At 42.9% G+C, this 25949-nt stretch overlaps 1 protein-coding gene across 1 annotated transcript in view; it reads right to left on the bottom strand.

The window, feature by feature from the left end:
* Window positions 1-25949, bottom strand: part of LOC112256032 (X-linked interleukin-1 receptor accessory protein-like 2) — a 424604-nt gene that overhangs the window by 361052 nt on the left and 37603 nt on the right. Inside the window, exon 2 of the mRNA XM_024428971.2 lies at window positions 5905-6007. Coding sequence (XP_024284739.1) covers window positions 5905-5986 — 82 coding nt within the window. The 5' untranslated portion in view covers window positions 5987-6007. The remainder of the gene's footprint in view (window positions 1-5904; window positions 6008-25949) is intronic.

Below are 25949 nucleotides of genomic sequence, written 5' to 3' on the forward strand. Positions count from 1 at the left end.
AGTAATTTATTTCACTGTTGAGCCAACATGGCAGAGTGAATGAAAAATTATTAAGTAGTGCGTGTTCAGTGAAATAATTGACCATAGGAGTGACAGAGTTGGAGAGGAGAATGGGCGAGTGGGTTGAGGGTTGCAGGGCTTCTTGAGTCAAAATTGTGTTGGCATTTCCACTTTGTGGCTCGTTGCCATGGGGATAGCTGTGCACTGAAAAGGTGTTTTCTTAGTGACTCATAATCTTAACTGCCTTACTTTGACAGATAGAGAAAAACTTGATCCCAGTGCAATATGTAGATTTACAGCAGCTCTTGATGGGCTGCAGTTGTTACAGGTGAGATGGGACGAGGGTGGGGAGATGGACTTTACTTTTAAACGCAACCAACATGACGGAGAAAAAGGAGAAGGGCTGATTGACCAAGATTACAGGATATTAAACTATTAATGTGAAAACTGTCTTCCGTAAGGGGGGATAGGTTATGGCTTCTCTTCTTTATTAATTACATAATTAAATGAATGATGTCCAAATCTGGGGGTTCCTCATTGAAACAACTGTCACATAGTACACCATGAAGCAGAGCCTGGCTCTTGAAGAAGAATATTAGGACAGTAATTAATCGACATCCACATATAACATCCCCATCCTGACATCCACAAATAACAGCCCCATCCTGTCCAAACACATTAACATCACATTAGATTGCCCTTACGTTCACACACTCGCACACTACCACATTTACATTATCACTCAATCTACACGTAGGCCACATAGTGAGCAGACATAAGAAGGAAGTGTCTATTAGCAAAGCTCATCACATTGTCAAGTGCGCAGCCTGCAAGTCAAATGGTGTCAAGCTATCAATATTTGAGTTTGAAACAAACAGCGGATATCAGAGTCGTGGACAGTGGAGACAGTGTCTGACTGAATGTCTTGGGGTGTTTTCCTGGGAGAGCCCAGTGCGGCAGAAAGAGTGGTGTTCAGATTCGTTTGTGAGTCAAGAGATCTTTGCTCAACAGTTTGTGCTTCCTTGATGACTGACTGAATAGCTTGCTGCCTATTAAATAGACAAATTCCCAGAGGCAGCAATAGTCCATCACATTCCATCTATAATACATTAAATTAAATCCTGTTATAAGTATGACATGAGTTCCCACTGGTAGTTCCCACTGGAAATACATTTACCTACGTGGCGGAATTTAGTTTCTTTTAAACACTTAAGAACATTTAAAAGTTCTAAATGTTAACCATACTGCCATGGCAATTAAATATCAGGAAACCAATGAATAATTAATGACATAACTGCTTCATATCATCATGATTATGATCTGCATGTAAAGGATAACATACTGGTCTAATGGGCCAGTGTTTCCCAACTCCAGCCATCCAGTACCTCCATACTGATCTAATGGTTTAGTCCAGTGTTTCCCAGCTCCAGCCATCCAGTACCCCCATACTGGTCTAATGGTTTAGTACAGTGTTTCCCAACTCCAGGTCCCCAGTACCCCCATACTGATCTAATGGTTTAGTCCAGTGTTTCCCAGCTCCAGCCATCCAGTACCCCCATACTGGTCTAATGGTTTAGTACAGTGTTTCCCAACTCCAGGTCCCCAGTACCCCCATACTGATCTAATGGTTTAGTCCAGTGTTTCCCAACTCCAGGCCCCCAGTACCCCCATACTGGTCTAATGGTTTAGTCTAGTGTTTCCCAACTCCAGGCCCCCAGTACCCCCATACTGGTCTAATGGTTTAGTCCAGTGTTTCCCAACTCCAGCCATCCAGTTCCCCTATACTGGTCTAATGGTTTAGTCCAGTGGTTCCCAACTCCAGCCCTCTAGTACCCCCATACTGGTCTAATGGTCTAATTTTTAGGGCCTTCCTCTGACACCGCCTGGTATAGAGGTCCTGGATGGCAGGAAGCTTGGCCCCAGTGATGTACTGTGCAGTACGTACTACCCTATGTAGTGCCTTGCGGTCGGAGGACGAGCGGTTTCCATACCAGGCAGTGATGCAACCCATCAGGATGCTCTCGATGTTGCAGCTGTCGAACCTTTTGAGGATGTGAGGACCCATGCCAAATCTTTTCAGTCTCCTGAGGGGGAATAGGTTTTGTCTTGCCCTCTTCACGAATGTCTTGGTGTGCTTGGACCATGTTAGTTTGTTGGTGATGTGGACAACCTGCTCCACTTCAGCCCCGTCGATGAGAATGGGGGTGTGCTCAGTCCTCCTTTTCCTGTAGTCCACAATCATCTCCTTTGTCTTGATCACATTGAGGGAGAGGTTGTTGTCCAGGCACCACACAGCCAGGTCTCTGACCTCCTCCCTATAGGCTGTCTCGTTGTTGTCTGCGATCAGGCCTACCACTGTTGTGTCACTGGCAAACTTAATGATGGTTTTGGAGTCGTGCCTGGCCGTGCAGTCATGAGTGAACAGGGAGTACAGGAGGGAACTGAGCACACACCCCTGAGGGGCCCCTGTGTTGAGTATCAGCGTGGCGGATGTTTTGTTACCTACCCTTACCACCTGGGGTCGGTCCGTCAGGAAGTCCAGGATCCAGTTGCAGAGGGAGGTGTTTAGTCCCAGGGTCCTTAGCTTAGTGATGAGCTTTGAGGGCACTATGGTTTTGAACACTGAGCTGTAGTCAATGAACAGCATTCTCACATAGGTGTTCCTTTTGTCCAGGTGTGAAAGGGCAGTGTGGAGTGCAATAGAGATTGCATCATCTGTGGATCTGTTGGGGCGGTATGCAAATTGGGGTGGGTCTAGGGTTTCTGGGATAATGGTGTTGATGTGATGTTAGTCCAGTGGTTCCAACTCTAGTCCTCCAGTACCCCCATACTGATTTAATTGTTTAGTCCAGTGGTTCCACACTCCAGTCATCCAGTACCCCTATACTGGTCTGATGGTCTAGTCCAGTGGTTCCCAACTCCAGTCCTCCAGTACCCCCAATATAACATTAGGACATCAGATTTAAGAAATCTGATATCATATCTTTGTGTGCATTATTTCTAGTGGTATACATATACTATTAATATGTTAGTGTCTTTAAAAATGCATGTACTGTATGCCTATACTTTCACACAGAAACAACCCACGGTTTAGCTGGTTGTGGGATTGACACAGAGAGTATGTTGACAGGGTTTCTCTTGACTTAAAGGAGAAGCCAACGTGAAAGGCCTGCTGGAATGAAAGCACAGAAGCACTCTGACAAAGTCAGCAGTGAAAAGGGTCTTTGAAGATCTTTTTAATTTAATTTCTGTCTTTTATCTGTTTTGAATATTGGCTGGCACAAACAGCCAGTAGCAGTCTGAAGCAGATTACTAAAGACTATTCCCAGCTTTTTAAAAGAGAGGAAGAACGTTATTGTTTGAGTTCCATTTCATATTATGTGACAGCTTTCAGAAGCAGAACCTGCTATATTAAAGCGGAGAGCTTAGGCGTAGGCAGAAATTAGTGACACACGTTGGAGCTGAGGCCTTTCATATGCTAAACTATTGTGTACTGGTTGTGAAATCAGTAACCTTTACACTCCCATTGTATCTTTTCTCTCAATGTTAAGAGTTTAATGAAAATAATTCAAAGGAGGAGACTGGTTATTTGGCAGTGAAGGTTGCCATCTGACAGAGTGGAGGAGACGTCTCCAACAGGGCTGCTGCAGGAGGCTGAGGTTACAGGAGAAGGACCACAAGAGGGATGTCCTTAGATTCGTAGTATTTCCCTTCGTTGAGAAGGTAAAAGTCCATGTTAGAGCACCTTCCTGGAGACATGACTGTATGGCTCCTCAGACAAACGCACAGACGGAGGATGTGTTGCAAATTGCACCCTATCCCTATATAGTGCACTACTGTTTACCAGAGCCCTATGGGGGGTCAAAAGTAGTGAACTATAAAGGGAACAGGGTGCCATTTTGGACACATCCAGACAGGAGACCATCATGACGTACTGAACTTGGCCGTGTTAGAATTATTTAACCAAACCTTAACTTGTGTTTGTCGTGGGTCTTTCAGGCTTTCCACGGACATATTAGCGCTAATTGTTTTGCTAAATCACTTTACTTGACTCCTAGTCTCTGAGGCTTGCACAACTGCTGCTACATCCTATGTCTGCACCCATTAGCAGCAGCTACCTAATCATAAAACATGCCTTTATTACCAAGTCACACGAGCTGCATCTTTTAAGTTGCTAATTGAGTTTCTGTTCATTAAATATGAATGGGAGAATGATGTTTAATGTTGGGCCTAGAGCCCTTATTTGAGATTACCACTAGTTTTGTTTGTATTTTTTTCTCTACAGACGTTAAACTAACTAAGATGGCTCCCTACTCATGTATCAAACCAAGACTATAACAATGATATTAAAACATCATCATTTCATATGAAAACCTGAAAAATGAATAACCTGGCAATAATCTCCAGTGTGTGAAACCACATATATTTCCCCTCAGACAGGTTCAGCATTATAGAGCTCAATGCACAATTCAGCTCTTAATCAAAGGGGTGGAAGTAATGGCTGCATTTAGATGAATCACATGACATGTTGCAGAGGTATTGTCTTAGAGAATCTAGGAGAAATGACTTATTTAACCGTATTGTCCCACGCTTCAAGTACCTTTAAAAAAAAAAATCACTCAGGATGCTCCGGGCACTTTAAAGCATTAACCGAGGGATTCAAGTGTCCTGTCGTTTCAAGATCAGAAAGATTCTGCGCCGTTCGTTGCCTGCTTACCCTTAACCTTCCCTCAAAGGAAATTCAGCGAATTACCAAGCATTATCAGGAGCACACATTCTCCTCGGACACAACTTCCTGGGGTGACAGGGGAGGTGAGATCTTAACAGCAATGGCCAGAAAAAACAATTAGATTCTTCTTCTTATATTTTGATAAGGCTGACTTTATCTGGATTGCGGTTGATCAGATAATATCTGATAAGCCACGGCTTTCTTTTTCTTCTCCAGAGTGGAACATTGCGTGGCCTGTGGGGTTCCTTTATTTAATGTATTCCTGGATTCTTTGTTCAGTGTCTTTAGTTCATAATTCTTCTAACATCATTTAAATTGCTTGACTGATTTGAACAAAAAGCCATTTCAGCATCAGCTGAAAGCGTCAGCACATTTCCTCAAAGTTTAAGCATCTCAGAAAGAAAAGAAAACACTCATTGAATCAAAGCTGTCTCTGTCTTCTGACAATTAACACTCTGTTTCTGTAATTCCTCTCACACAGGGAGGTGTTACATCAAATATTAACGGGAAACAAAATAACATGCAGTCTGTGTCTGATCATCTGGTACTGCAAGGAGAGAAAATGCCAAACATTTCAATCTCACACTGGGTGAGAAACTGACAGACAAGATTGCTTCTATGTTATTGCCGCCCACATAAAAGCCCGTTTGGCACTGATAACATAATTGCTCACCACACACCCTCACCCACACGCAAACAGACACACAATGTGAGTGGGGGATAAAACACATTGATGAGTCTCCAAAGCAGGGACTGAACTGGATTAGATAGCCCTATAGAAAGGAATGAGCTTTTATTTGACCTTTACTCCCTCTGTGGAGGAACGAAGGACCAAACAAGGCATCACTAGCACCAAAAGCCAGAAAGAAAGATAAATATACAGCTCAAACTGGATATCTGGTTGCAACAAACACATTCAACACATGTAGCACAGAGCACACAGAGTAGACAACATCTGACAACACACCACCACACAGAATAATAAACTGAACAATAACACTCGCAAATCAAGACCTCCACATTTGTTGTGCAAACACAAGGTTGCGTCAGTGAATAGATATGGGGAAATGAATTTCCTTTCAACAAGAGGGACGTGATAAAACAAAAGTCAAATGAATCAAAGTTTTGGTCACCTATAGATTGGCCATGATTAAAAGGGAGACTTGTAGACTTACCCGAGTTTCTCTTGGAGATGTATTTGAGATTGATGCAGGCGGCAGAGCTGATAAGGAGGAACATGAGGGCTGAGGGCTTCATCTTTCACACTTCGGGTGGCAGCTGGAACACAAAGAAGAATGGAGTTTGGATAACAGGTCTTATGACTGGGCCGACATCTCTGCTCACTCCCTCCATCCCTCCACCAAAACATATTGGGTGATATCAGACTTGTCATTTCTTTCCATTTCCAAGACAGATCGATCTGTTCATTCATTTATCCTTCAGACACAACACACCCAGTAACTATAACAACATATAGAAACTATTGATCTATGCCATACACCCCATTTTTCGAAGTTCACAAACTGAAAACACACAGCTGTAATACTTCTGTGGGCACTTGATTTATGTCTTTGTGAAAGAGTGAAGGAAGCACAGCTGACATGGATAAAGGGCTATATCTGAAGCTGCTTTAAGGGTCTTAGTATTACCAACATCACTAGAAATCTAAAAAGAAAAGTTGATGAACACCAGTTTTCAGATGAGCAACACCTGTATTCTCTCCAGCCCCCCTCTGTGAGAGGCAATTTAAACTAGTGTTGGGTTGTCAAATCAAATCTAATTGTATTTGACACATGCGCAGATCACAAAGGGTGGAGGGAGACCTTACTGTGAAATGCTTACTTACAAACATTCCCAACGATACAGAATAAAACAAGAAAATAACAAACAATGACAATAAGAGAAGAGAAATACAAATACACACGAATGAAGCTACAGATAATACAGGGTCAGCTATATACAGGGAGATATTTACAGGGTCAGCTATATACAGGGTCAGAATTATACAGGGAGATATTTACAGGGTCAGCTATATACAGGGTCAGAATTATACAGGGAGATATTTACAGGGTCAGCTATATACAGGGTCAGTTATGTACAGGGAGATATTTACAGGGTCAGCTATATACAGGGTCAGAATTATACAGGGAGATATTTACAGGGTCAGCTATATACAGGGTCAGTTATGTACAGGGAGATATTTACAGGGTCAGCTATATACAGGGTCAGAATTATACAGGGAGATATTTACAGGGTCAGCTATATACAGGGAGATATTTACAGGGTCAGCTATATACAGGGTCAGTTATATACAGGTCAGATATTTACAGGGTCAGCTATATACAGGGTCAGCTATATACAGGGAGATATTTACAGGGTCAGCTATATACAGGGTCAGTTATATACAGGGAGATATTTACAGGGTCAGCTATATACAGGGTCAGTTATATACAGGGAGCTATATACAGGGTCAGCTATATACAGGGTCAGAATTATACAGGGAGATATTTACAGGGTCAGCTATATACAGGGTCAGTTATATACAGGGAGATATTTACAGGGTCAGCTATATACAGGGTCAGAATTATACAGGGAGATATTTACAGGGTCAGCTATATACAGGGAGATATTTACAGGGTCAGCTATATACAGGGAGATATTTACAGGGTCAGCTATATACAGGGAGATATTTACAGGGTCAGCTATATACAGGGTCAGATATTTACAGGGTCAGTTATATACAGGGAGATATTTACAGGGTCAGCTATATACAGGGTCAGATATATACAGGGAGATATTTACAGGGTCAGCTATATACAGGGAGATATTTACAGGGTCAGCTATATACAGGGAGATATTTACAGGGTCAGCTATATACAGGGAGATATTTACAGGGTCAGCTATATACAGGGTCAGCTATATACAGGGTCAGTTATATACAGGGAGATATTTATACAGGGTCAGAATATACAGGGTCAGCTATATACAGGGTCAGAATTATACAGGGTCAGATATTTACAGGGTCAGCTATATACAGGAGATATTTACAGGGTCAGCTATATACAGGGTCAGATATATACAGGGTCAGCTATATACAGGGTCAGATATTTACAGGGTCAGATATATACAGGGTCAGATATTTACAGGGTCAGCTATATACAGGGTCAGCTATATACAGGGAGATATTTACAGGGTCAGCTATACAGGGAGATATTTACAGGGTCAGCTATATACAGGGAGATATTTACAGGGTCAGCTATATACAGGGTCAGTTAGATATTTACAGGGTCAGCTATATACAGGGATATTTACAGGGTCAGCTATATACAGGGAGATATTTACAGGGTCAGCTATATACAGGGATATTTACAGGGTCAGCTATATACAGGGATAGATATTTACAGGGTCAGTTATATACAGGGTCAGATATTTACAGGGTCAGCTATATACAGGGTCAGATATTTACAGGGTCAGCTATATACAGGGAGATATTTACAGGGTCAGCTATATACAGGGAGATATTTACAGGGTCAGCTATATACAGGGAGATATTTACAGGGTCAGCTATATACAGGGAGATATTTACAGGGTCAGCTATATACAGGGAGATATTTACAGGGTCAGCTATATACAGGGTCAGCTATTTACCGGGTCAGCTATATACAGGGTCAGCTATATACAGGGTCAGCTATATACAGGGTCAGCAATCTACAGAGTCAGCTATATACAGGGTCAGCTATATACAAGGATATATATATAGCTATCTACAGGGTCAGCTATATACAAGGATATATATATAGCTATCTACAGGGTCAGCTATATACAAGGATCTATATTCAGATAGCTATATACAGGGTCAGATATATACAGACAGCAATTTGCAGGGTCAGATATATACAGGGAGATATTTACAGGGTCAGCTATATACAGGGTCAGAATTATACAGGGAGATATTTACAGGGTCAGCTATATACAGGGAGATATTTACAGGGTCAGCTATATACAGGGAGATATTTACAGGGTCAGCTATATACAGGGAGATATTTACAGGGTCAGCTATATACAGGGAGATATTTACAGGGTCAGCTATATACAGGGAGATATTTACAGGGTCAGTTATATACAGGGAGATATTTACAGGGTCAGCTATATACAGGGAGATATTTACAGGGTCAGCTATATACAGGGAGATATTTACAGGGTCAGCTATATACAGGGAGATATTTACAGGGTCAGCTATATACAGGAGATATTTACAGGGTCAGCTATATACAGGAGAGATATTTACAGGGTCAGCTATATACAGGGAGATATTTACAGGGTCAGCTATATACAGGGTCATATTTACAGGGTCAGCTATATACAGGGTCAGATATTTACAGGGTCAGCTATATACAGGGAGATATTTACAGGGTCAGCTATATACAGGGAGATATTTACAGGGTCAGCTATATACAGGGAGATATTTACAGGGTCAGCTATATACAGGGAGATATTTACAGGGTCAGCTATATACAGGGAGATATTTACAGGGTCAGCTATATACAGGGAGATATTTACAGGGTCAGCTATATACAGATAGCTATTTACCGGGTCAGCTATATACAGGGTCAGCTATATACAGGGTCAGCTATATACAGGGTCAGCAATCTACAGAGTCAGCTATATACAGGGTCAGCTATATACAAGGATATATATATAGCTATCTACAGGGTCAGCTATATACAAGGATCTATATTCAGATAGCTATATACAGGGTCAGATATATACAGACAGCAATTTGCAGGGTCAGATATATATAGGTTAATCTATATACAGGGCCAACTATATACAGGGTCAGTTATACACAGCGTCAGCTACAGTATTTACAGGGTCAACTATATACAGGGTCAGCTATATACAGAGTCAGCTACATACAGGGTCAGCTATAGTGTTTACAGGGTCAGCTATATACAGGGTCAGCTATATACAGGGTCAACTATATACAGGGTCAGCTATATACAGGGTCAGCCATATACATGGTCAATTATATACAGGGTCAATTATATACAGGGTCAGCTATATACAGGGTCAGCCATATACATGGTCAATTATATACAGGGTCAGCTATACACAGGGTCAGCTATATACAGGGTCAGCCAAATACATGGTCAGCTATATACAGGGTCAGCTATATACAGGGTCAGCTATATACATGGTCAATTATATACAGAGTCATCTATACACAGGGTCAGCTATAGTGTTTACAGGGTCAGCTATAGTGTTTACAGGGTCAGCTATAGTGTTTACAGGGTCAGCTATATACAGGGTCAGCTATAGTGTTTACAGGGTCAGCTATAGTGTTTACAGGGTCAGCTATAGTGTTTACAGGGTCAGCTATATACAGGGTCAGATATAGTGTTTACAGGGTCAGCTATAGTGTTTACAGGGTCAGCTATAGTGTTTACAGGGTCAGCTATAGTGTTTACAGGGTCAGCTATAGTGTTTACAGGGTCAGCTATAGTGTTTACAGGGTCAGCTATATACAGGGTCAGCTATAGTGTTTACAGGGTCAGCTATAGTGTTTACAGGGTCAGCTATATACAGGGTCAGCTATATACACGGTCAATTATATACAGGGTCAGCTATAGTGTTTACAGGGTCAGCTATAGTGTTTACAGGGTCAGCTATAGTGTTTACAGGGTCAGCTATAGTGTTTACAGGGTCAGCTATAGTGTTTACAGGGTCAGCTATATACAGGGTCAGCTATATACAGGTCAATTATATACAGGGTCAGCTATAGTGTTTACAGGGTCAGCTATAGTGTTTACAGGGTCAGCTATATACATGGTCAGCTATATACAGGGTCAGCTATATACACGGTCAATTATATACAGGGTCAGCTATAGTGTTTACAGGGTCAGCTATATACAGGGTCAGCTATATACACGGTCAATTATATACAGGGTCAGCTATAGTGTTTACAGGGTCAGCTATAGTGTTTACAGGGTGCTATATACAGGGTCAGCCAAATACATGGTCAGCTATATACAGGGTCAGCTATATACAGGGTCAACTATATACAGGTCAGCTATATACAGGGTCAGCCATATACATGGTCAATTATATACAGGTTCAGCTATACACAGGGTCAGCTATATACAGGGTCAGCCAAATACATGGTCAGCTATATACAGGGTCAGCTATATACAGGGTCAGCCAAATACATGGTCAGCTATATACAGGGTCAGCTATATACAGGGTCAGCTATATACATGGTCAATTATATACAGAGTCATCTATACACAGGGTCAGCTATAGTGTTTACAGGGTCAGCTATAGTGTTTACAGGGTCAGCTATAGTGTTTACAGGGTCAGCTATATACAGGGTCAGCTATAGTGTTTACAGGGTCAGCTATAGTGTTTACAGGGTCAGCTATAGTGTTTACAGGGTCAGCTATATACAGGGTCAGATATAGTGTTTACAGGGTCAGCTATAGTGTTTACAGGGTCAGCTATAGTGTTTACAGGGTCAGCTATAGTGTTTACAGGGTCAGCTATAGTGTTTACAGGGTCAGCTATAGTGTTTACAGGGTCAGCTATATACAGGGTCAGCTATAGTGTTTACAGGGTCAGCTATAGTGTTTACAGGGTCAGCTATATACAGGGTCAGCTATATACACGGTCAATTATATACAGGGTCAGCTATAGTGTTTACAGGGTCAGCTATAGTGTTTACAGGGTCAGCTATAGTGTTTACAGGGTCAGCTATAGTGTTTACAGGGTCAGCTATAGTGTTTACAGGGTCAGCTATATACAGGGTCAGCTATATACACGGTCAATTATATACAGGGTCAGCTATAGTGTTTACAGGGTCAGCTATAGTGTTTACAGGGTCAGCTATATACAGGGTCAGCTATATACAGGGTCAGCTATATACACGGTCAATTATATACAGGGTCAGCTATAGTGTTTACAGGGTCAGCTATATACAGGGTCAGCTATATACACGGTCAATTATATACAGGGTCAGCTATAGTGTTTACAGGGTCAGCTATAGTGTTTACAGGGTGCTATATACAGGGTCAGCCAAATACATGGTCAGCTATATACAGGGTCAGCTATATACAGGGTCAGCTACAGTGTTTACAGGGTCAGCTATATACAGGGTCAGCTATATACACGGTCAATTATATACAGGGTCAGCTATAGTGTTTACAGGGTCAGCTATAGTGTTTACAGGGTCAGCTATATACAGGGTCAGCCAAATACATGGTCAGCTATATACAGGGTCAGCTATATACAGGGTCAGCTATATACATGGTCAATTATATACAGAGTCATCTATACACAGGGTCAGCTATAGTGTTTACAGGGTCAGCTATAGTGTTTACAGGGTCAGCTATAGTGTTTACAGGGTCAGCTATATACAGGGTCAGCTATAGTGTTTACAGGGTCAGCTATAGTGTTTACAGGGTCAGCTATAGTGTTTACAGGGTCAGCTATATACAGGGTCAGCTATAGTGTTTACAGGGTCAGCTATAGTGTTTACAGGGTCAGCTATAGTGTTTACAGGGTCAGCTATAGTGTTTACAGGGTCAGCTATAGTGTTTACAGGGTCAGCTATAGTGTTTACAGGGTCAGCTATATACAGGGTCAGCTATAGTGTTTACAGGGTCAGCTATAGTGTTTACAGGGTCAGCTATATACAGGGTCAGCTATATACACGGTCAATTATATACAGGGTCAGCTATAGTGTTTACAGGGTCAGCTATAGTGTTTACAGGGTCAGCTATAGTGTTTACAGGGTCAGCTATAGTGTTTACAGGGTCAGCTATAGTGTTTACAGGGTCAGCTATATACAGGGTCAGCTATATACACGGTCAATTATATACAGGGTCAGCTATAGTGTTTACAGGGTCAGCTATAGTGTTTACAGGGTCAGCTATATACATGGTCAGCTATATACAGGGTCAGCTATATACACGGTCAATTATATACAGGGTCAGCTATAGTGTTTACAGGGTCAGCTATATACAGGGTCAGCTATATACACGGTCAATTATATACAGGGTCAGCTATAGTGTTTACAGGGTCAGCTATAGTGTTTACAGGGTGCTATATACAGGGTCAGCCAAATACATGGTCAGCTATATACAGGGTCAGCTATATACAGGGTCAGCTACAGTGTTTACAGGGTCAGCTATATACAGGGTCAGCCATATACATGGTCAGCTATATACAGGGTCAGCTATATACAAGGATATATATACAGATAGCTATATACAGGGTCAGCTATATACAGGGTCACCTATATACAGGGTCAGCTATATACAAGGATATATATATATATATAGATAGATAGCTATCTACAGGGTCAGCTATATACAAGGAGCGATAAACAGAGAGCAATTTATAGCGTCAACTAAAGTATTTACAGGGTCAGCTATATATAGGGTCAGCTATATAAAGTGTCAGCTACAGTATTTACAGGGTCAGCTATATACAGGGTTAGCTATATAAAGTGTCAGCTACAGTATTTACAGGGTCAGCTGTATACAGGGTTAGCTATATAAAGTGTCAGCTACAGTATTTACAAGGTCAGCTATATACAGGGTCAGCTACAGTATTTACAGGGTCAGCTATGTACAGGGTCAGCTATATACAGGTTCAGCTATATACAGGGTCAGCTATATACAGGGTCAGCTATATACAGGTTCAGCTACATACAGGGTCAGCTATATACAGTGTCAGATAGTATTTACAGGGTCAGCTATATACAGGGATCTATATACAGAAAGCTATATACAGGGTCAGTTACAGTATTTACAGGGTCAGCTATATATAGGGTCAGCTATATGCAGAGTCAGCTATATACAGGGTCAGTTACAGTATTTACAGGGTCAGCTATATAAAGGGTCAGCTATATACAGTGTCAGCTATTATTTACAGGGTCAGCTATATACAGGGTCAGCTATATACAGTGTCAGCTAGTATTTACAGGGTCAGCTATATACAGGGATCTATATACAGAAAGCTATATACAGGGTCAGTTACAGTATTTACAGAGTCAGCTACAGTATTTACAAGGTTAGCTATATACAGGGTCAGCTATATACATGGATCTGTTTGAGGGTCAGCTATATACAGGGATCTATATACAGGGTAATTTGTATAAAGGATCAGCTATATACAGGGATCTGTATTAGAGGTTGACCGATTAATCGGAATGGCCGATTAATTAGGGCCGATTTCAAGTTTTCATAACAATCAGAAATCTGTATTTTTGGATACTGATTTTGCCATTTAAATTATTATCTTTTTACACTTTATTTAATCTTTATTTAACTAGGCAAGTCAGTTAAGAACACATTCTTATTTTCAATGACGGCCTAGGAACGAAGGGGTAACTGCCTCGTTCAGGGGCAGAACGACAGATTTTCACATTGTCAGCTCGGGGGATCCAATCTTGCAACCTTACTGTTAACAAGTCCAACGCAATAACGACCTGCCTCTCTCTCGTTGCACTCCACAAGGACACTGCCTGTTACACGAATGCAGTAAGCCAAGGTAAGTTGCTAGCTAGCATTAAACTTATCTTATAAAAAAACTATCAATCATAATCACTAGTTAACTACACATGGTTGATGATATTTCTAGATATTATCTAGTGTGTCATGCGTTGCGTATAATCTGACTGAGCATACAAGCATACAAGTATCTAAGTATCTGACTGAGCGGTGGTAGGCAGAAGCAGGCCCGTAAACATTAATTCAAACAGCACTTTCGTGCATTTTGTCAGCAGCTCTTCGTTGTGTGTCAAGCATTGCGCTGTTTATGACTTCAAACCTATCAACTCCCGAGATGAGGCTGGTGTAACCAAAGTCAAATGGCTAGCTAGTTAGAGCGCGCTAATAGCATTTCAAACGTCCCTCGCTCGCTCTGAGCCTTGGAGTGGATGTTTCCCTTGCTCTGCATGGGTAACGCTGCTTCGAGGGTGGCTGTTGTCGTTGTGTTCCTGGTTCGAGCCCAGGGAGGAGCGAGGAGAGGGACGGAAGCCATACTGTTACACTGGCAATACTAAAGTGCCCATAAGAACATCCGATAGTCAAAGGTTAATGAAATACAAATGGTATAGAGAGAAATAGTCCTATAATTCCTATAATAACTACAACCTAAAACTTCTTACTTGGGAATATTGAAGACTCATGATAAAAGGAACCACCAGCTTTCATATGTTCTCATGTTCTGAGCAAGGAACTTAAACGTTAGCTTTCTTACATAGCACATATTGCACTTTTACTTTCTCCAACACTTTGTTTTTGCATTATTTAAACCAAATTCAACATGTTTCATTATTTATTTGAGGCTAAATGTATTTTATTGATGTATTATATTAAGTTAAAATAAGTGTTCATTCAGTATTGTTGTAATTGTCATTATTACAAATAAAATAAATAAATAAATCGGCATTGGTTTTTTCGGTCCTCCAATAATCGGTATCGGTATCGGCGTTGAAAAATCATAATCGGTCAACCTCTAATCTACATACAGGGTCAGCTATATACTGGGATCTATTTTATTTATTTATTTTATTTTACCTTTATTTAACTAAAATAAAATAAGAACAAATTCTTATTTTCAATGACAGCCTAGGAACAGTGGGTTAACTGCCTGTTCAGGGGCAGAATGACAGATCGGGGGTTTGAACTTGCAACATTCCAGTTACCAGTCCAACGCTCTAACCACTAGGCTACCCTGCCAAAGTATTTACAGGGTCAGATATATACAGGGTCGACTATATACAGAGTCAGCTATGTTCAGGGTCAGCTATATACAGGGTCAGCTACAGCATTTACAGGGTTAGATAAATACAGGATCAACTACATACAGAGTCAGCTATGTACAGGGTCAGCTATATACAGGGTCAGCTACAGCATTTACAGGGTCAGCTAAATACAGGGTCAGCTATATACAGGGTCAGTTACAGCTTTTACAGGGGCAGCTATATACAGGGTCAGCTACAGCATTTACAGGGTCAGCTATATACAGGGTCAGCTACAGTATATACAGGGTCAGCTATATACAGGGTCAGCTATATACAAGGTCAGCTATATACAGGGTCAGCTACAGCATTTACAGGGTCAGCTATATACAGGGTCAGCTATATACAGGGTCAGCTACAGCATTTACAGGGTCAGCTATATACAGGATCAGCTATGTACAGGGTCAGCTATATACAGGGTCAGCTACAACATTTACAGGGTCAGCTATTTACAGGGTCAGCTATATACAGGGTCAGCTACAGTATTTGAAGGGTCAGCTACAGTATATACAGGGTCAGCTATATACAGGAATATATATACAGGGTCAACTATATACATCTATATACAGGGTCAACTATATACAGGGTCAACTATACACAGGAGCTATAAACAGAGAGCAATATACAGGGTCAGCTACAGCATTTACAGGGTCAGCTATATACAGGGTCAGCTATATACAGGGTCAGCTATATTCAGGGTCAGCTATATACAGGGTCAGCTACAGCATTTACAGGGTCAGCTATATACAGGGTCAGCTATATACAGGGTCAGCTACAGCATTTACAGGGTCAGCTATATACAGGGTCAGCTATATACAGGGTCAGCTACAGCATTTACAGGGTCTGCTATTTACAGGGTCAGCTATATACAGGGTCAGCTACAGTATTTACAGGGTCAGCTATTTACAGGGTCAGCTATATACAGGGTCAGCTACAGTATTTGAAGGGTCAGCTACAGTATATACAGGGTCAGCTATATACAGGGATCTATATACAGGGTCAACTATATACAGGGTCAACTATACACAGGAGCTATAAACAGAGAGCAATATACAGGGTCAGCTACAGCATTTACAGGGTCAGCTATATACAGGGTCAGCTATATACAGGGTCAGCTATATTCAGGGTCAGCTATATACAGGGTCAGCTACAGCATTTACAGGGTCAGCTATATACAGGGTCAGCTATATACAGGGTCAGCTACAGCATTTACAGGGTCAGCTATATACAGGGTCAGCTATATACAGGGTCAGCTACAGTATTTACAGGGTCTGCTATTTACAGGGTCAGCTATATACAGGGTCAGCTACAGTATTTACAGGGTCAGCTATTTACAGGGTCAGCTATATACAGGGTCAGCTACAGTATTTACAGGGTCAGCTACAATATATACAGGGTCAGCTATATACAGGGATCTATATACAGGGTCAACTATATACAGGGTCAACTATATACAGGAGCTATAAACAGAGAGCAATATACAGCGTCAGCTACAGTATTTACAGGGTCAGCTATATACAGGGTCAGCTATATACAGGGTCAGCTATATACATGGTCAGCTTTATACAGGGTCAGTTACAGCATTTACAGGGTCAGCTATATACAGGGTCAGCTATATACAGGGACAGCTACAGCATTTACAGGGTCATAAACTATTTACTAAATAAACTAAAGTTTAAAAAAAATCTTATCAATCAATAGGTAACACAAGAAATGTCCATAACAATAACGAGTGTATAGAGGGGGTAGCTGTAATGAGTCAATGTGCGGGGGTATAGGTTAATCGAGGTCATTTGTAAAGTGACAATGCATAGATAATAAACAGCGAGTAGCAGCAGTGTAAAAATAAAGGGGGGCGGGGGGTTCAATATAAATAGTCCGGGTGGCCATTGTGGGGGAGCCTTTTGGTCCTAGACTTGGCGCTCCGGTACCGCTTGCCATGCTGTAGCAGAGAGAACAGTATTTGACTTGGGTGACTGGAGGCTCTGACAATTTTTTGGGGCCTTCCTCTGACACCGCCTGGTATAGAGTTCCTGGATGTCAGGAAGCTAGGACCCAGTGATGTACTGGGTCGTACGCATTACCCTCTGTAGTGCCTTCCGGTCAGTTGCCATACCAGGCAGTAATGCAACCGGTCAGGATGCTCTCGATGGTGCAGCTGTACAAATATTTTCAGTCTCCCGAGGGGGAAAAGGTGTTGTTGTGCCCTCTTCACAACTGTCTTGGTGTGTTTGAACCATGATAGTTTGTTGGTGATGTGGACACCAAAGAACTTGAAACTCTCGACCCACTTTACTTCAGTCCTGTCGATGTTAATGGGGGCCTGGACGGCCCTCCTTTTCCTATAGTCCACGATCAGCTCCTTTGTCTTGCTCACATTGAGAGAGAGGTTGTTGTCCTGGCAACACACTGCCAGGTCTCTGACCTCCTCCCTATAGGCTGTCTCATCATTATCGGTGATCAGGACTACCACTGTTGTGTCGTCAGCAAACTTAATGATGGTATTAGAGTTGTGCTTGGCCACGCAGTCGTGGGTGAACAGGGAGTACAGGAGGGGACAAAGCATGCACCCCTGAGGGGTCCCAGTGTTAAAGATCAGCCAAGGCTGGTAATACCATGCTGATGAATACAGATGTCTCTGAAACATGTTATTAGTCTAGAAATATAAAGTGTAGTCAATGTAAAATATTATTTCCATTCAGCCACGTGAATTAGAGATCTCGCTGACAGAGAAATATATTTCAACAGTTTTCTCCCTCACTGCAATGTGTGAAAGCGTTGCCCACAGCTGGAGAAGGAAGAGGAGGAGGAAGAAACTAATTTCAGCTGTTTCCACAAACAATAGAGGAATCTGAGAAATCACTATTTGTGGGTTGTCACAAACAGGAACAAATATCTCTCCAAAAACATTCTCTATCTGCAGAAGTGGCTTTCTTTATGCTTATTTATTTTCTCCTACCAAAGGCAATTCTTTGTTAAAAGCTTTCCACTGACAGTTCTTTTTTAAAAACCCACTACATTTGTCTCCAAATAATCCATTCTATCTCAGACACTGAGCGGTGGTGAAAAACAAGCCTTTACCGTTGCACAACTAAAATAACCTACTGAATGTGAGTTCAAACCTAGAACACACACATGCTCTCTCTCTCACACAAACGCAGGCATACACACAGACACACACACAAAAACACACACACACCCTCACACACACACACACACAATGGTGTGTGACAAAAAATTTCACACTCAGTGCCTTGCATCCAAACAGCTATATCCATATCCTCATCAACGTCTACATAATATAGTGAATACACACATGGTTAATATAGGGTTACTACTTCTCCTGTGGTTCTTATTAAGTCTAGCTCACATTGGCACATTAACAGTATAGATATGTAACTTTCATAACACAGGAACCCTCCCTGTATGATGCTGCGTTTGTGTTTGCATCGTACAGGGATGATTTCTGTATTTTGAAAGTTACATATCTTGAAAACCTGATTGCTGACAAGCAAAACAGTTAGGGACTGAAAACAATGGACTTAAGGTAACAATGGGCTTCCTTTAAAGCCTGCTGTGTGAACAAGGTTTTAGTGGCCCTGCTTCCACTGCTTTTTTTCAATATTCCCCTGTAATCAGGGACTGATTTAGACCCTGGACACCAGGTGGGTGCAATTCATTATCAGGTAGAACAGAAATGCAGAAGTAATAAGACTTGAAAACCCCTGTACCAAGAGGCAAAACCATTACCCTTCACTGTTCCATTGTCCCATTGTGTTTAGTAAATCCTGTAAATCCCCCCATCCCCCTCCCATCAGTACATCAGGCATCTGGAATGAGAAACATTATTGCCTCGTCTTGCTCTGGGTGGAGGGAGAGGCATGTAGCAGTCGCATTAAACCAGAGAGAGTGAGGAACAACAAATGTTAGCCCACGTATCTTTTTCTCTTTGAGCCTTTTAAAGAGAGGGAGAGAAGGGCAGGGGCATCATTTGATCTGTGGACCGAAAGCTGTGCTCGCCTCACTCTGACTTTGAACTTCTAATTTTAGGAAGGGAGGTTTCTGTGTCATGCAGCGGAGATGATGACCTCAACATGCATACTTTCACAGGACAGTGTACTACTGCTGCTGCTGTCTTTTCTCGTCTACTCTTTTCTGTCTCCCAAGACTCCCATTATGAAAGAGGTTGGATGCTGCCTGGCTTGATATAATGTGTGTATAGCCGGCCTTAGATGGCCATAAAGGTTTGAACAAGAATCACGATTAACAAAAATAGGCTAAGAATGAACATGTAAAATTATGACTGTGAAATTAAATGTTTGCAAAACCAGGCATTATTTCCTCCGCAAGAGCTCAACCAGGCATTATTTCCTCCGTAAGAGCTCAACCAGGCATTATTTCCTCCGTAAGAGCTCAACCAGGCATTATTTCCTCCGTAAGAGCTCAACCAGGCATTATTTCCTCCGTAAGAGCTCAACCAGGCATTATTTCCTCCGTAAGAGCTCAACCAGGCATTATTTCCTCCGTAAGAGCTCAAGCAGGCATTATTTCCTCCGTAAGAGCTCAACCAGGCATTATTTCCTCCATAAGCGCTCAACCAGGCATTATTTCCTCCATAAGCGCTCAACCAGGCATTATTTCCTCCATAAGCGCTCAACCAGTCATTGGAAACGTACCTTCACAGTGAGTTCTGGGCCAGAGTTTGTCTACAACTTATTTCACCTGCTGTCAAGGACACAAAGATAGTTCCATTGTTAGTATTAAGTTGAACCCCTGCCATGAGTTACCGGGCAGAACAAACATGTAAATCAGGCTCTGGGATAAGACCAACATAAATCACAGGGACTGGACAGCAGCTTTGGTGCCTCTTTTTTACTGTCCAGGACATGAGTAAAGGGTACCAGGGCTCGCCTTACTCAATTCAAAAAGGATCCCTAGAGACAAAAGGACTGTTGGGATGCCACTGATGAGAGCACAAGGCCAGACCTACAGATGTAGGATCTTAATTTGATCACCCTCTTGCAGAAGAACTTTCCTTTAAACGCGTCCAATGTTTAAAACTCTACTGTATTTGATGTATAAAGACGTTTCTGAAGTTTGGAATTTCCACTTTCAGACTCCCTTAAGAAACAAAACAGTAGCAAAACACAACAAAAATGTCCATTCATTTTAATCCACATAATAATTCATATTTTCTGCTGCTGCAGGATTATTTTCCTGCTGTAGAAAACTGTCTCAAATGAAGATCCTACATCTGTATGATACTGTATGCCTCTCCCTGTGAACAACCCAACCCCAGCAGGAGCCCTTTAAACACCACACACAGATCATCCATCTACTTACAGAACCATGTGAGTAAATACAACAACAAGATGCTATTTCTATCCAATACAGTATACATGGTTTGCAGACTGCGGGCCATTAGGCCCTCTTTCCAAGTATCTGGCCATCAAATATTTAGGGGTTCCCACTTTCTAAAACTGTCCCATGAAGACATGCTGTAGTACCCCGCTGAGCCCTGGTATGACAATCTACTACTGTGATGTCTAATTGTACTGATCTAACTGTAACACTTTCTCATCTCTCAGAATGAAGAGGATTGAGGTCTGCACACTAAAACGGATGGTTTTTCCTTACGCCTTCTTCTCATAAATCATTTTGTAGAACCTCTAAAACCTCTAACATGACCAAATCCCCAGGTAATGCCAAGCGTTAGTACTAACTGTAGTCTATAACAGTCATCCTTCTAAAAGGAACACTCACTAGTGCAAGAAAGACGGTTTTCTGCTTAGTTCGTTGAAATGTGAGGTATCGCTCCTTTCCCAAAGCATTTCTATAACCATATGTCCTCTTAAGGTTTTCAAAGTTAATGATCTGCTGGTTGGAGCACGTTCTTTAAAATGGGCAACAAGTTCCAAAGTGGAATTCACCACAGAAGAGACACAGTGGTTTGAAATCCCCCTTGAATTCAGAAGTAAGTGAATTGTAAATTGGGGTGTAACGTGGCAGATTGACTACATTCTACAGCTCTACAGTCTACAGCCCTGCAGCTCTACAGTCTACAGCCCTGCAGCTCTACAGTCTACAACTTTACAGCCTACAGCCCTGCAGCTCTACAGTCTACAACTGTACAGTCTACAGCCCTGCAGCTCTACAGTCTACAACTCTACAGTCTACAGCCCTGCAGCTCTACAGTCTACAACTCTACAGTCTACAGCTCTACAGTCTACAGCTCTACAGTCTACAACTCTACAGTCTACAGCCCTGCAGCTCTACAGTCTACAACTCTACAGTCTACAGTCTACAGCTCTACAGTCTACAGCTCTACAGTCTACAACTCTACAGTCTACAGCCCTGCAGCTCTACAGTCTACAACTCGACAGTCTACAGCCCTGCAGCTCTACAGTCTACAACTCTACAGTCTACAGCTCTACAGTCTACAGCCCTGCAGCTCTACAGTCTACAACTCTACAGTTCTACAGTCTACAGCTCCACAGTCTACAACTCTACAGCCTACAGCCCTGCAGCTCTACAGTCTACAGCTCTACAGTCTACAACTCTACAGCCTACAGCCCTGCAGCTCTACAGCCTACAGCTCTACAGTCTACAGCCCTGCAGCTCTACAGCCCTGCAGCTCTACAGCTCTACAGTCTACAGCTCTACAGTCTACAGCTCTACAGTCTACAACTCTACAGTCTACAGCCCTGCAGCTCTACAGTCTACAACTCGACAGTCTACAGCCCTGCAGCTCTACAGTCTACAACTCTACAGTCTACAGCTCTACAGTCTACAGCCCTGCAGCTCTACAGTCTACAACTCTACAGTTCTACAGTCTGCAGCTCCACAGTCTACAACTCTACAGCCTACAGCCCTGCAGCTCTACAGTCTACAGCTCTACACAGCCCTCTACAGTCTACAACTCTACAGCCTACAGCCCTGCAGCTCTACAGTCTACAACTCTATGCTACAGCCCTGCAGCTCTACAGTCTACAGCTCTACAGTCTACAGCCTACAGCCCTGCAGCTCTACAGTCTACAGCTCTACAGTCTACAACTCTACAGTCTACAACTCTACAGCACAACTCTACAGTCTACAACTCTACAGCCTACAGCCCTGCAGCTCTACAGTCTACAACTCTATGGTCTACAGCCCTGCAGCTCTACAGTCTACAGCTCTACAGTCTACAACTCTACAGCCTACAGCCCTGCAGCTCTACAGTCTACAGCTCTACAGTCTACAACTCTACAGTCTACAACTCTACAGTCAGCCTACAACTCTACAGTCTACAACTCTACAGTCTACAACTCTACAGCCTGCAACTCTACAGTCTACAACTCTACAGCCTACAGCCCTGCAGCTCTACAGTCTACAACTCTATGGTCTACAGCCCTGCAGCTCTACAGTCTACAGCTCTACAGTCTACAACTCTACAGTCTACAGCCTACAGCCCTGCAGCTCTCCAGTCTACAACTCTACAGTCTACAGCCCTGCAGCTCTACAGTCTACAACTCTACAGTCTACAGCCCTGCAGCTCTACAGTCTACAACTCTACAGCCCTGCAGCTCTACAGTCTACAGCTCTACAGTCTACAACTCTGCAGTCTACAGCCCTGCAGCTCTACAGTCTACAACTCTACAGTCTGCAGCTCTACAGTCTACAACTCTACAGTCTACAGCCCTGCAGCTCTACAGTCTACAACTCTACAGCCTACAGCCCTGCAGCTCTACAGTCTACAGCTCTACAGTCTACAACTCTACAGTCTACAACTCTACAGCCTACAACTCTACAGTCTACAACTCTACAGTCTACAACTCTACAGTCTACAACTCTACAGCCTACAACTCTACAGTCTACAACTCTACAGTCTACAGCCCTGCAGCTCTACAGTCTACAACTCTACAGCCTACAGCCCTGCAGCTCTACAGTCTACAGCTCTACAGTCTACAACTCTACAGTCTACAACTATACAGTCTACAACCCTGCAGCTCTACAGTCTACAGCTCTACAGTCTACAACTCTACAGTCTACAACTCTACATCCTACAACTCTACAGTCTACAACACTACAGTCTACAACCCTGCAGCTCTACAGTCTACAGCTCTACAGTCTACAACTCTACAGCCTACAGCCCTGCAACTCTACAGTCTACAACTCTACAGTCTACAACTCCACAGTCTACAACTCTACAGTCTACAGCCCTGCAGATCTACAGCCCTGCAGCTCTACAGTCTACAACTCTACAGTCTACAGCTCTACAGTCTACAGCTCTACAGTCTACAGCTCTACAGTCTACAACTCTACAGCCTACAACTCTACAGTATACAACTCTACAGTCTACAACCCTGTAGCTCTGCAGTCTACAGCTCTACAGTCTACAACTCTACAGCCTACAGCCCTGCAACTCTACAGTCTACAACTCTACAGTCTATAACTCTACAGTCTACAACTCTACAGCCTACAGCCCTGCAGCTCTACAGTCTACAACTCTACAGTCTACAACTCTACAGTCTACAGCTCTACAGTCTACAGCCCTGCAGCTCTACAGCCCTGCAGCTCTACAGTCTACAACTCTACAGTCTACAACTCTACAGTCTACAACTCTACAGTCTACAGCCCTGCAGCTCTACAGCCCTGCAGCTCTACAGTCTACAACTCTACGGTCTACAGCTCTACAGTCTACAGCTCTACAGCTCTACAGTCTACAGCTCTACAGTCTACAGGTCTACAACTCTACAGTCTACAACTCTACAGTCTACAGCCCTGCAGAGATTAGATGTCTGTGTGACGGTGGTAGCCAGTTATTAGACCGGCCAGGCGGCAGACCATTATCTGTGGACAACACAATCTTCAACCAGCCCCCTCTGAGAGACCAATGGTGTAGCCCACTGTCTCCCATGACCAGCAGTATGTGCTGGGAATAAAGCACCAGCAGTCAGATTGTACCACCATCTGGCCGTTCCGGGCTCCACTCAGACCACGAAGAGTTGCTGTGTGCTTCAGACGGCTTTGGAGACAGAGGATCCAGCCATGCTCCTCAAGCACACAGCCACATGGCCACGCAGCCACAAGGCTATACGGCTACACGGCAAAACGGCTACACGGCTGCACAGCCGCACAGCAACACAGCCACACAGCCACACTGCTACACAGCTACACAGCCAAACAGCCACACAGCCACACGACAACACAGCTACACAGCAACACAGCTACACAGCCACACAGCAACACAGCTACTCAGCTACACAGCCACACAGCTACACAGCTACACAACATAGCCACAGAGCTACACAGTCACAAATCAAAAGAGCAACACAGCTACACATCTATCCAGCCACAAAGCAAAACAGCTTAACAGCTACACATCTACACAGCTACACAGCTAAACAGCCACAAAGCTACACAAGCACCCATCTACACAGCTACACAGCAACACACCTACACAGCCACAAATCTACACAGCTACACAACACAGACACACAGCTACACAGCCACAAATCTACACAGCTATCCGGGAACAAAGCAACACAGCTTAACAGCTACACAGCTACACACCAATATAGCTACACACCATCACAGCTACACAGCAACACACCAACACAGCCACACACCAACACAGCCATACAGCAACACACCAACACACCCACACAGCTACACATCTACACAGCCACACGGCTACACAGCCACACAGCTACACAGTTACACAGCTACAGAGCTACACAGCTACACGGCCACACAGCAACATGGCTACACAGCAAAACAGTTACACAGCTACACAGCCACACTACTACACAGCCAAACAGCTACACCGCCATATGGCAACACGGCCACACAGCAACACAGCTACACAGAAACACAGCTACACAGCCACACATCTACACAGCTATACATTAACACAGCTACACATTAACACAGCTACACAACACCACAGCTACACAGCCACCCATCTACACAGCTACACAGCTACTCAGCTACACAGCTACACATTAACACGGCTACACAGCTACACAGCAACGTAGCTACACATCTACACAGCACACAACAACACAGCTACACAGTAACACAACTACACAGTCACACATCTAAACAGCTACACAGCAACACACCAACACACCAAAACAGCCACACAGCTACTCAGCTACACAGCCTCAGACCTACACAGCAACACACCAACACATCTACACAGCTACACAGCTACACATTAACACAGCTACACATTAACACAGCTACACAGCAACACAGTTACACAGCTACACAGCTACACATTAACACGGCTACACAGCTACACAGCTACACAGCAACGTAGCTACACATCTACACAGCACACAACAACACAGCTAAATGGCTACACAGCTACACAGCAACACAGCCACACAGCTACTCAGCTACACAGTTACATAGCTACACAGCTACACAGCC

Source organism: Oncorhynchus tshawytscha, linkage group LG08, assembly GCF_018296145.1.
Source record: "Oncorhynchus tshawytscha isolate Ot180627B linkage group LG08, Otsh_v2.0, whole genome shotgun sequence".
NCBI classification, from domain to species: Eukaryota; Metazoa; Chordata; class Actinopteri; order Salmoniformes; family Salmonidae; genus Oncorhynchus; species Oncorhynchus tshawytscha.